The sequence below is a fragment of the Oryx dammah genome, unplaced genomic scaffold (genome assembly GCF_014754425.2).
Source record: "Oryx dammah isolate SB20612 unplaced genomic scaffold, SCBI_Odam_1.1 HiC_scaffold_22, whole genome shotgun sequence".
Taxonomy (NCBI): Eukaryota; Metazoa; Chordata; class Mammalia; order Artiodactyla; family Bovidae; genus Oryx; species Oryx dammah.
This window is the reverse complement of record NW_024070206.1, coordinates 5863685-5877536: the sequence shown is the minus strand read 5'-3', so window position 1 is coordinate 5877536 and position 13852 is coordinate 5863685. Positions and strand designations below refer to the sequence as shown.

General features: G+C 39.3%; 1 protein-coding gene across 2 annotated transcripts in view; it reads left to right on the top strand.

Moving 5' to 3' along the window:
- The window catches only part of WDR7 (WD repeat domain 7), a 357442-nt gene that overhangs the window by 136619 nt on the left and 206971 nt on the right, over window positions 1-13852 (top strand). For both annotated transcript variants that reach the window (XM_040264319.1, XM_040264320.1), the window contains one exon: window positions 13353-13466. In XM_040264319.1, coding sequence (XP_040120253.1) covers window positions 13353-13466 — 114 coding nt within the window. The remainder of the gene's footprint in view (window positions 1-13352; window positions 13467-13852) is intronic.

The window sequence follows — 13852 nt, the reverse complement described above, 5'->3', positions numbered from 1 at the left end:
ATTATGCTCATTACGGTACATGGCTGTTTGTGCCTTCAGCAGTTTGATGCCATTTTGTCACGTTTCCGGGCCAAAGGAAACATGTTTCATGCACCTGCTTACTTAGTTTTCTTTGCAGATTGGCATTTTACTGCTTTCTTTGTAGTCCATGAATGGAGATATAATTACAATTTTGAGACATGATTTGTGTGTCATGATAATGAACTAACAGTGTTCATAAAAATAAATAAATATATGTGTTCAGTAAAAATAAGTGCATGTAGTAAGTTCTGCACTTTGATTTCCTTGGGGCTAAAAGTACAGGACCTTATTTTTTGTCCCCAAATGACCCAGCACCAAGCTCTTAGCAGGCACTTAGCTGAGGAATAGACCTTTTATAATGCCGATTTGTTGCTTGAATTATCCCAGTATTGACCATAGAGAGCCCTTTTAAGTTGATCCCAGTGTAATTTTGATATGATCCCACTGGTTTATATAAGCACCATCTTATTTTCTGTCATAGAATTGCTCCTCACTCATCTCTTTTTTTCCCTACCCCAGTCTTAGAATCGGTCATTTCCCCTGGCAGCCTGGCTGCCTTTAATGGAGGTATTAGTAACTAAGATCTGGGTACCAGTTCTGTCTGACTGGGATTTCACTGCTTCTCGGTCCTCATTTTGGACAGAACTAGGAAGTACACGTGTGCACACTCGCTCTTGTACACCCGCATATCTGTGATTATTGTTTCTGTATCTGCCTGTTTCTCTATATATTATTAAAATAGATACGGGTTGATACTGACATATCCTTTTTAATCCACTACCACAGGATTCAGCCTAGTTTTCCTCTTTGCATATCTGTAATTTCTCTGAGTGTGAGAAATCTGATTCTTATTATCTGTGATAGATTTACTTGTTTTTTCCAACCCTAATAGACATGAAAAAGTAGTTTAAAAATTGCTGACCCATCCCTCTGTGAAAAAACCAGTTTACCAACAAGGATACAGTATTTATGTACAGTTCTTTCTGTCTTTAGCTTTACAGTTAAGCAGGGTTGTGGCCTGTTTTGCAAAGTTGCTTGGTGTCAACTCCTTTTTTTTTCTTTACACCCTTCTGTGTTGTTATGCCTACACTTACAGTGTAATTATATTCATTTGTCGCAGTCTGCAGTTTATTCTGGGCCCCCTGGCATTCTTGTAAATTTGTAATTATCATTTTTTAAATTTATAAGCAACAGAGTTTACTGTTTGGGTATATAGGTTTTTGAGTTTTAACCAATGAATAGGTTAAGATATCTGCCATCACAGTGCCATAAGAATATTTCAACCACCTTGAAAATTTCTTTTTTAGTTCCTTGGCAATCAGTCCCACCTCCACCAGTTCTTGGCACCCACCAGTTTTTTCTATCCTTGCAGTTTTGCCTTTACCAAAATTCAGTATAAATAGGAATTATACAACATGTAGCATTTTGGGCTTGATGTCTTTCACTCAGCAAAATATATTTAAAGTTCACCCAAACTACTGCATGACTCAAAATTTCATTTGCTTCTGTTGCTAAATAGTGTTCCATTATATGGCTATACCAGAGTTCTTTTATCCTCTCACCTGTTTATGGACATATGGGTTGTTTCCAGGTTTGGGTGATTATGAATAAGCTGCATAACCATTCATGTTTAGGATTTTGTATAGACATAAGATTTCAGTTTACTTGGGTAAATATCTAGGATTGGAATTGCTAGATCATTTGATAAATGTGAGTGTCATATAAAAGAAAACCCTGCCAAACTATTTTTCAAATAACTGCAGGATTTTTCATTCTTGCTAGCAATAAATTGTATTACTATTTACTGTTGCTCAGTATCATTGCCAGCACAATATAGTTCAGTTCAGTTCAGTTCAGTCGCTCAGTTGTGTCCGACTCTTTGCGACCCCATGAATTGCAGCACGCCAGGCCTCCCTGGGAGAAGGCAATGGCAACCCACTCCAGTGCTGTTGCCTGGAGAATCCCAGGGACGGGGGAGCCTGGTGGGCTGCCGTCTATGGGGTCGCACAGAGTCGGACGCGACTGAAGCAACTTAGCAGCAGGCCTCCCTGTCCATCACCAACTCCCAGAGTTCACCCAAACTCATGTCCATCGAGTTGGTGATGCCATGCAGCCATCTCATCTTCTGTCGTCCCCTTCTCCTGCCCCCAGTCCCTCCCAGCGTCAGAGTCTTTTCCAATGAGTCACCTCTTTGCATGAGGTGACCAAAGTATTGGAGTTTCAGCTTTAGCATCAGTCCTTCCAAAGAACACCCAGGGCTGATCTCCTTCATAATGGACTGGTTGGATCTCCTTGCAGTCCAAGGGACTCTCAAGAGTCTTCTGCAACACCACAGTTCCTTTTTTAAAAAGAAATTAATTTTTTTTTTAGGCATTCTAAAACATATGTAGTGATATCTCGTTGTGATTTTGATTTGCACTTCCCTCATGACTAGTGAGTGGGCTTCCCTGGTGACTCAGATGGTAGAGGATCCACCTACGATGCAGGAGACCTGAGTTCTATCCCTGGATTGGGAAGATCCCTTGGAGAAGGAATGGCTGCCCATTCCAGTATTCTTGCCTGGAGAATTCCATGGACAGAGGAGCCTGGTGGACTACAGTCTATAGAGTCCCAAAGAATCAGACATGGCTGAGCAACTAAGCATGTCATGTCAATGACTATCGACGTTGAACATGTTTTCACATGATTGCTTGCAATCCATAAATCCTCTTTGGTGAAATGCATGTTTGAGTCTTTTGCCCATTTCTTTTTTTCTTTTAGGTTGATTGTTTTCTTATTGTTGGATCTTAAGAGTTCCTTATATATACACACATCCTTTAACAGGTGTGTAATCTTTTCAAATATTTTTCTCCAATCTTTAAACTTGTCTTTCATTTTCTGAACATGATGTACAGAAGTTTTACATTTTGATAAAGCCCAATTATCAGTTATATATTTCATGACTCATGCTTTCAGTCCTCTAGAAACTCATTGGCAAACCCAAGGTCTTGCAGATATTTTCTTTGAGAAGTGTTACAGCTTCCCATTTATATGATGACTTGGTCGTTCCATTTGTCTCTGTTTGCAAGTAGCATTCTTGCTTGCTTCATTCTTTTTAACATATAGCATATCTTCCAGCTCATTAACTTACTGTCCATACTTATATACCTCATGAGTTTTGCTTCTAGTCTCACAAACTCTTTATCATCTATACTTAACACTTCTTATGGCTTTCATCCATCCAGATGTTTTTGTTGTTTTCTATAGAAGAACTTAACATTCTCAAATAATGAAGTCAGAGCACATCATAAATATTTATCTAAGTTAATTACTGTGAGAAGTTATTAGAATATCACAAATGCCTTTGTGTGATCTTATAATATATTACTGCCAATTAAATGTCGTCTACTAGAATAATATTAAAACAAGAGCCCCATGTATTTCAAATCAGTTATTCATTGTGCATTGAAAGAGATTAAGAAGTCAAAAGCTTTCCTATGTGTGTGTGTTTGTGTGTGGATGATTGGCAGTAATAGAACTAATCATAAGATAAATTGATTCTTTGAAACGTAAATATTTATTCTGTTTCTGGCTTCAAGTGGCTTCTATATATAAACAGATGTCCTAAGATGTCTGCAAACATCGTTCTAAAAAGAGGAAGGCAGTGCTTAATAAATGTTTTTTAAAAGACAAATAAATGAATTCATCAAACAGAAAAAAAGTTGAGTGTTGGATACTGAAGGTAGTAAAGTCCTTCTAGAGAAGGAAATAATTTAATAAAGTAAGCCAAAGCTAGTAATAACGAAAGCAATGGTAATGACACTAACAATGCACTTTACCGAGCACGTGTTATGTGTCAGGTGCTGTGCTAAGGCTGTACCCCTCGCATCCAACATTGAATTGAGTAGGTAATGTACCCCTCTCTCATGTCTTGTTTTCACTGAGTTGCATACCAGGATACACAGCAGCTTGGCTGGATTGCCAGAAGCTGTTGCTTTTCACTGGTTGCCGTTTTGGGACTGCCTGCACGTGTAGATCAAACTCTCTGCCGTCATAATTGTCTTCAGACAGCTCCTTCTGGTCCCTCACAAACTGATCACCTACGCTGATGATGAGAAAGAGAAGTTGAAGGGTTACCCTTACTTACCCTAAAACCTCACGTCTTAAAGTTCTTGCTGACTGTCATTGCATGGCCACCAACCCCAGCAGTCTTGTGATTATAGTTACCGCCTGTGGACCTGTTCTCTCCAAGTGTCATGCTGGAGCCTTAAAGAATAAAAACATATTCCTCTCCTGGTTCGTTTTCTCTTAGCCCCCTGCTTCTCATTGTCTTTAGGACTCTGACCAGAAATGTTCTTTTAACCTCTTTTTTGCCTCCCCATTTGGAGAAGGAAATGGCAACCCACTCCAGTGTTCCTGCCTGGAAAATCCCCATGGACAGAGGAGCCTGGCAGACTACAGTCCACGGGGTCGCGGAGTCAGACACAACTGAGCGATTATCACTCAGTAACTTGCCTCTCCACACACCTGTTCTTCTGCTACCCACTTCTGTAGATACATAAGGGTCGTTTAGCCTATTGTCCTGTTTACCTGGAATATTTTTTTCCCACTTTTTGTCATACCATGTAAATTCTCACACATGCTCTAAGATGGAGCTCATCTTTCTCCTTTCCGTGAGGCTCTTTTTGACTTGGCTCTCCTCTTCAGCCCATCCCAAGCAGACTGTAATGGATTTTTTTCTTTCAGAAAGTGCTCACTGTATTTTCACTTGCAAATCTGTATTTTCCGCACAGCTCTAAGTTTCTCTGAAGTCCTTGTGTCTTCTTTTCATTTTTAGCCCCTTTACCTAGCATAGCGTGCTGCAGTCCACGGGATCGCAAAGAGTCGGACATGAAGTTAGCAACTGGACAGCACCACCACCACCTAGCGTAGCCATCGTTCCAGAAGAGGCCGAAGACTCTCCCTGCTCGTCCTTCCCTGTGTCCAGTCCTCCTCCCGCCGTAGAAACAGCTCTCGATTTCCCCCCCGTTTATACACTCTTTGTTTTTTAAAATTAGAGATCAGTGCTTTTCAGACATGTGGATCAAAGTGGCATCCTTTCTTCGAAGGAAAACTTGAACACAATGTGCTCGTGCACACACCCTCGCAGATAAAAGGTCAAGTCTGGGAGCTAGGAGGCCTCCATTTTCCTCCTGGCAGTTCTAGGGAACTTGTAGGGCTCCAAGAAGTAACGTTTGCTACCTTAGAAAGGTTTGCCCTGGCCTTATTGCTGTATCTGTTTCTGAGTCCTTCCAAATCATTCTTCACCTTGTTCCAGGAGAGAGCTTTCTCTCCATTCACTCATTCGTTTATTTTGGTGATGCCGGGTTTTCGTTGCTGTGTGGGCTTTTCCCTCTTGGTGGCAAGCAGGAGCTGATCTCTAGTTCTGGTGGCTTCTCTTGTTGAGCACAGGCCCCAGGGCAGGTGGGCTCAGTAGTGGCGGCTCTCAGGCTCTAGAGCGGGCTCAGGAGTCGTGGCGCACGGGCTTAGCTGTCGCGCAGCATGTGGGAACTTTCCGGATCTGGGATCGAACCCGTGTCTCCTGCGCTGGTAGCTGCATTCTTTAGCGCTGAGCCAGCGGAGGAGCCCTGGGAGAGAGCTTTCTAAACACAAATCAAATGACGTCTCGTGCTTGTGTCTCGTTCGTGAGGCTCCGTGGCCGTACCTCACGCCTGAGCTCCCGGGAAGCGGAGGGTGGGTCTTTCCCCTTTGTGTCACTAGCATCTGGTGCAGCTGGTTCCTGGCAGGGGTTTGCTATGCAGCGGCCTGGGTGCTCTGTGAGCGTCGAAGTTGATGAGAGAACTTGGGTGGTTGCCCGTCGTCTTCACCCTTGTGGCTTTGCTTTTTGCTCAGATGGGCAGTGCCAGCCTCTTCCTTCCTCCGATCTCAGGTCTGCCTGTGTCCTCGCTCCCCGTGTCACAGCGGTCTTCAGCTTCAACAGCCTTCATCAGTCTGCCTCTCTTTAATCTCTAAAGCAGCTTGGTATGGTTATAAAGGACAGCATGCTTAGCACTCTATTTAGGGCACCTCTTGATAGCACTTGCTGGTATAACTTCTGCCTGCATAATCCTAGCAACAGCAACAGCAGAGCAACAGCAACAGCAGAACAACAGCAAAAGTCACAAACGGTTTCAAAGGTACTTTCTGATCCAGGAAGATATATTTTGCCCAGTTCTGAGGTATATAATTTGGGTTATAGGTTGTTATTTTAAGTTTATGTTTGAGTACAGTTTTGCCTTTGTTTCTCAACATGTTATAGGCTAAAAAATAAATGTTCATTTTATGTGTCCTCTGCAACCAAAACTGGTGTTGAGTCAGCTCATAGCCTGCAAATCAAACAGAAATCTTTGAAAAAGTGCATGCAATGAATTAAAAGTATTTGGTGTAATTTTTACCATGGATCATTTTTAGGTTTTTGTTGCGAAAGAGGAATAATAAAGCTTTATCCACTTAGGTTAATGTTGTGGTGATATAGTGTCCTTCCTAATTGTGTTTTCTATTCCTTGGGTATATTTCGATAAATGTCTCTGCTGCTTTCAGAATTGTTTATAATCACATTTCATGTGAGAACAGTTTTCTAAAAAGAAGGTAACTTGGAAAAAATGTATTTCGTTTCATTGAAAACAACTATCAAAACCTATGTTACCAGATGATTGTTACATTCTTATTCAGGCTTGAAGCCATTTTTTTTTTAACTGTACTTTTCTTTTCTCTAATTGCTTTGTGGCCTTTAATAAACCAACTTGTTTTGATGAAATGATCTCTCTTTAGAATTAGGGGTAAATATCTCTACCATTTCTTATAGGAAGGCTTTCGTCTGAGACTTCTATACTGCCATATTTTATATTTTGGGTGTTATTGGGGAAGGAAAAGTGGATACTGTGTCTTTAATGGAAAGCAAAAGGTTATCTTTCTCTGGCCTTTGTGTGTATGTGCTGATGTGGATGTAGGCAGCCAGACAGGCAGTGTGTGCGGAGAGACCAGGGAACCAGCTATGGATCGATAGACGTGGTGTGGAGTGAATTAATGCGAGGCAGGCCGCCTGTCTGTCATAAGGATCGTGGGGAATGCGGAGCCATGCGGTCACTCACTGCGGAGATCTGCTTCCAATAAATTCAAGCCTGCTGCCTGAAAATAAACTCGAGATACACACCTCCTCCCTTCCACACTGTGAAATTTTACTTTATTCAAAGTAAAGCTACGTATCAGATTCTTGCCTTGTGTACTTTAATTGGAGCACTGGGAAACCGCAGTTGGGAAAGGCTGATGAAAGAAAAAAAATACCTGCTCTTCTTTTAGATCCATTTTTCAATCTCAGTGGAAATCTGTATTACAGTGGGAAAGAGAAATACACTGTTTGTTAATATTTGTAAATATTGTGGTATATAGTTTTCTTTCTGAGTCCAAGAATATTGTCTCACTTTCATCTAATCTTCAATAGAATAATACTATTATAATGAACTTAAATGGTTTTATATTGCAACATTGGTTATAGCGTTGTACTTTAAATTTTGTTCTATTAAAATTTAGTGTTTAATCTTTGTTCATTTAATGACATGACACTGAAGCCTTCAGAGTTCACCTCATTAGTCATTACTCGGATATTAGGCAGTAGAAAAAAATGTTTATCAAGGTACGTTATAAGCTTTTGAAAGATAAATTTTATAATACTGTCCCTGATTTTGCAGGTGGGTAGAGGCAGGTGCAGTTTCATTTCGGTGATTTTGAAAACTGGATTTCCACATTTACATTGAAAATGTCTTTCTGAAGTGGTTACAAATGTTGCATACAAACGAGAAAGTTGTCTGCATGCATCTCTCACAGTGAGCAGTGGTCTGAGTGTTCTTGTCCGGATGGTGTGGCGATCTCACATAGTCTTCCTTGCTCTCTGCTTTTTATTTTTGCTGGTGCCACAGCCTAGCCTAATGCCTTCCTCTGCTGTGTCCAAACTTATACCACTTTTCTGCTCCATTCCATGTTTTTCCTTATTTCCATCCTGATTCACAGGGTAGAACCCATTTATAGATACCTATTTCCAGCATAATGTACATTCATTTTTTTAATTTTGTGAATCTGGATTTGGTTTTTTATTTTATTTATTTATTTATTTATTTTGAATTGCTCGAGCCATTTTATTTATTTATTTATTTATTTTGAATTTAGTTTTTATTTTACTTTACAATTCTGTATTGGTTTTGCCATACATTGACATGAATCCACCACAGGTGTACATGCGTTTGGTTTTTTAAATGCCTCACATTTTCCCATTAATGTTTTCTCTTTTTTTTTAAATTGTATCTCTTTATTATATCTTTTTCACCAAAGCACACTTACTATTATTTTATAGTATATTTAAATAACATAATTTGTGTCATAGGATTGAAGGTATTGAGTTCTATTCTCAATGTATTTATTGAATCTTTATGAGATGTTCTTTACTGCCAGATATTTTGAAGAGATTCAGAAAGTGAATGTCTTAGATTTTATGGCATAGTTTGACAAATAAGATCACCTACAACAAGTACATAAAAAAATGGCAAAGTACCGCCATATAATTAATTGACAGTACTTATAATGTTGCATAATATAAATATGCAAGAAGCTGAAGCTTCGATGTAGGTATCCTAGTATTTCTCAGGAATATTTTCATCATCTTACTGATAGTGGATAGTGATGAAATGACTTTTATGTTTCAAAAAGTTTAGCTTTTTAATACCAGGAAGAAAGGAATACATTTTTTTTCTTCTGGTCTTTGTGTTCCATTGAAAATAGCATTGTATTCTGATGTAACCTCAATTCTCTTTAGTGACAGTGATGTAGTACCTTCTATTGTATTTTTTTTTATAGTTAGGTTTGTTGAGGTATAATTTATATATGGTAAAATTCACTGTTTTTAGTGTACAGTTCTGTGAATTTTAGGCAAATGTGGGTAGTCATATTTCTACTATCACAATTAAGATATTCATTATTTTTGTTATTCTAAATATTTGCTTAGACCATATTATAGTCAGTCCTCCTACCATACCCCTTGCCTCTGGCAATCACTGATTTGATTTCTGCCCTATAATTTTGCCTTATGAAGAATGTCTCCTATTATCATAAGATAGTAATGTAAAAAAGTGTCACTAAATACTATGGAGACTATAAATACCTAGGTTTGGGGAATTTTTTAAGATGTTATTATCCCCCCCCCTTCCTTTTTTTGTAGGTAATGATTACCATGCTTAAAAAGGTTCAGTAATGGGTTTTGCTCATCTTTTATTGTAACTTTATGGTCCAAAAGTTCAAAAGGAGAAACTTCTATCATTTCCTTAAAACAAACTTATTAAAATTAGTTTTAAATCATCTGTGCTGTTTGTATTTGAGAATTGATTTTAGTAATGTGGTCTTTGCATTATCAGTGTCTCTTATTATATCTTCTAACAAAAGTCTGGACTCTCAGGTATTTTGTTATCATCCCATTACCCCCATTTGACTGCAGTTTAGATATTTAGCTGATCCTTAAAAAAAATGTAATATATAAAATTTTGAATTATCCAAATCAATCTTTCTTTTTTAATTGATTGGTAACAAAATAACCCAGAAAATTTGACTGTAAGAAGTAATAGGATGAGTTACTAGCATGGTCAAAATGAGGAATATAGTTTAATTTTCTAAATCAAAAATGGAACATTAGCCTTCCTGACACAAGAAAAACGTTCATGGTGGAATTGTTTTCTTATTGCATAAATGTTCTATATGGTTCTTTTCTCCCTGTTTTCTTCATGGCAGAGACCATACCAAAAGAGTACACAGAAAGGGGTGTGGATTTCTTCATTGATCTGGAATAGTAGAAAAGCACATTTTTAAAAAACTTCTTTGAGATATAATTCACATCCCATCGACTTCACACTTACAACTGTGCCATCCAATGTGTGGTGTTTTTTTTTTTAACCACATTCACAGAATTGTGTAACCGTCACTGTAATCAATTTCAGAACATTCATCACACAAAAAGAAACCAGAGACTCATGAGTTTAACTACTCATTCGCCCCCATCCTCCCAGCCCTTAGTTGTTGTTGTTTAGCTGCTCAGTCATGTCTGACTCTTTGCCACCCCATGGACTGTAGCCCACCAGGCTCCTCTGTCCCTGGGATTTCTCAGGCAGGAATACTGGAGGGGGTTGCCGTTTCCTTCTCTAGGGCATCTTCCCAAGCCAGGGATCTAACCTGGGAGCAAGGCTTACGTCCCTTGCATGGGCAGGGGGATTCTTGACCGCTGAGCTACCAGGGAAGTTCTCTCCCAGTCCTCAGCAAGCACACATGTCCGTTTCGCCTCCCAAGAGTTGCTTTCTCTAGTTGTGGTGAGCAGGGGCTGTTCTCTAGTTGTGGGGCACAGGCTTCCGTGCAGTGGCTTCTCTTGCTGTGGAGCACGGGTTTTAGCTGCGGGGGCTTCAATAGTTTAGTGCGTGGGCTTAGTTGCTCTTGAGCATGTGGGATCTTCCCAGACCAGGGATCGAACCCATGTCCCCCACATAAGACAGTTTCTTAACCACTGGACCCCTAGGGAAATTCCAGACATTTTTAATTTTAATCAGGTTCACTTTCCCAGTTTTCCTTTTATGGGCTGTGCTTTTGGTGTCAGGTCTGGCCTCAGGTATCAAGGGTTTTCTCTTTTTTTTTTCCCCCTAAAATCTTTATGGTAATATATTCTACATGTAAATCCATGATTCACTGTGAGTTAATTCTTATAAAGGTTGTGAGCATTAGGTCAGGGTTCATATTTTTGTCTCCGGTTATCCAGTTACAGCAGTCCGTTTATAGAAAAGACTGTCTTTCCTCCACTGATTTGCTTTTGCGCCTCTGTCGAATATCATTGGGTGTATCTGTGATTGTCTTCTGGTTTTCTATTCTGGTCCGTGAATCTAAAACCATGTAGTTTTAACAACTTGGTAAGTCTTGAAACGGGGCAGATTTTTTTCCTACCTTGTTTTTTCCCCAATTTTTAAAAACTATTCTAGTTCCTTTGTCTTTCTAAATAATTTTAGAAGAATTTTGTCTATATATACCAATAAATCAGGCTGGGATTTTGATAGAAGTTAACAGTAAACCTATATATGGAGAATTTCACATCTTTACTATATAGACTCTTTCAGCTTATGAACATGGTATGTCTCTCCATTCATTTATTTAGACCTCTTTGATGTTTCATCAGTGTTTTGTAGATATCAGCATGCAATTCCTGTATATGTTTTTTTCAATTGGCATCCAAGTATTTCAGTATTTTTGAGCCATTATTAATAGAATTTTTTTTAAAAATTAGGTGTCCATGTGTTCATTGCTAGTGTATAGAAATATGATCTTTAAAATATTTTTTGTATTCTTTTTTAAAAAGTTGTGTTTCTTTATTGCCTGGACATCTCATGCGGTAGCTTCTCTTGTTGTGGAGCACGGACTCTGTGGCGGGCAGGCTTCAGTGGTTGTGGTGCGTGGGCTTAGGTGCTCCGTAGCATGTGGGATCTTCCCAGATCAGGGATCAAATCTCTGTTTCCTGAATTGGCGGGTGGATTCTTTACTACTGAGCCACCAGGGAAGCCCTTTTTCTTGTATTCTGCAGCCTTGCTGTGCTCACTTTGTTTGTTTTGTGGATTCCTTTAAATTTCCACGTAGACGGTTGTTTTTATCTTGAATGGGGTCACTTCATTCCAAACTGCACATGTTTTATTTTCTTACTATATTGCACTGTCTAGAATTCCTAATGCTGTGTCAAATAAGAGCAACAATGTGGACATCTTTGCTTCATTTCTTGATCATAGGAGGAAAGCATTCAGTCTTTCACCATTAAATATAATCTTAGATTTTTAATAGGTGCTCTTTATTAAGTTGCACAAGTTCCCCCTCTTCCTCTATTTCTGTTTTTCTGAGAGTTTTTAAAATCATGATGTCAAATTTTGTCGAATTATTGACATGATCATATGATTGTTTCTTCTTTTGTCTGTTAAAATTTTGGATAGCATTGACTTTTTGAATATAGAACCAGGCTTGCTTCCCAACTGAATAAATGTCACTTTGTCATGGCATATAATTCTTTTTATGTGTTGTTGAATTCTACTTGCTTACATTTTGTTGAGGATTTTTGCGTCTAGATTCATGAGAATTACTGATCTGTAGTTTTATTTTCATTTATATGTTGACCCTTGAACAACCTTAGTTTGACCTGAGTGGATCCACTTACATGCGGTTCTTTTTCACTAGTAAGTACTACAGTATTACGTGAGCCAGCCAACGTCGTTGGTTGAATATCCACAGATAAGGAGGAACCACAGATACATGGAGGACTTCACAGTGGTTGTGCTCAATATCATGTGATTCTATGAACACGTATCCCTCTTTTGTTGTCATAGCAATACACTGCTTCCAGATAGTGGGGGAAATTTGTGTTTTATCTAGAATGGGAAGATAGGTGAGTTAGGAAAAGACATTTGTAGGAAGTTCTTTCAAGTTCTCAGGTGTTTCAGAGAATGGAAGTTTAGGGTGCCCTCATCTAGTTCACCTGTCAGCTTTCAGTTAGTTGCTTTCAGTTCAGTACTTGTCAGACCTTCTGTCTAATTCTTGCGTGCGTGCCAAGTTGCTTCAGTCGTGTCCAGCTCTGTGCGACCACATGGACTAGCCTGCCAGACTCCCCTGTCCATGGAATCCTCCAGGCGAGAATACTGGAGTGAGTTGCCATTTCCTCCTCTGGGGATCTTCCCAATACAAGGGTTGAACTTGCACATTGTTTGTATCCTGCATCGACAGGCAGGTTCTTTACCATTAGTGCCACCTGTTATACCCTTGGGGTAATACATTTAAGGTCTCTTTCAAAGACCCAGAACCCAAATCCCTCTTTTGTCATCATCGCTCTTCCCATCCCTCAAATTACAAGCAAACTGATATTAAAGAGAAGCAAACTTTTAAAATAGTCCTTCACTTTCTAGGTTTTCTCGTTTTTTTTTTTTTTTTAGGCATAAGCGTGTCTAAATTTACTAAAATAACTAGTAAACATGTTGAAAGGAAGCAAGTGAAACTATACAACTTCAGTTTTTTGTTCCCAGATCTTGGTTAAAAGTAATACGGTTTGCATCCATGTATCTATGTACATAGAAAGCAGTAGAGAGCACACATGAATGTTTGGTTCGTTACTTTCTGTCTCTTCCTAATTTGGATGAATATATGGTATTTTTTTTTTTAACATACTGCATTTTCATCCAGTAAGTAAATTAAACCACTTTAAGAGTTTTGGTCCACTTCTCTTTTAGTTTTTACAAACTAGCTCTTCTTCTCCTTTGTTTTAGCGGGGGTCTCAGCAGAAGCCATGCAGACGATCACCACTGCTCCTGATGCCTCCGGGCCAGAAGCCAAAGTCCAGGAGGAGGAGCACGACCTTGTGGATGATGACATCACGACTGGTAAGAAGAGACATCTTTAATGTCATCTGGATGAACTTTGTCTGATATCGGAAAATGCTTCTAGGTCATTTATAGCAGGACTAAGTACATGGATGGAAACTTGCATTGATGGAATGCTTAGTTTTTTGAGACCCTTTAGTGCCCTTTCTGGTCTTGAAGTAGAAAGAAGCAGAACTGTTTATTTGGTCCAGGTTTGCTCATTGTCACCTTAACAATGAGCCCGCTAGCTCTGTGTCCGATTTTCCGGGGACCTTCTAATTCAGAGGCTAGGAGCGTTACGAAAGTCTTGGAACATGTAGAGGAGGATGCCTCTTGTGTTATGACAGGTTTTGCAGCTACAGTAGTCTTGTTGTTCAGTCACCAAGTCACGTCCGACTCTTTGAGAC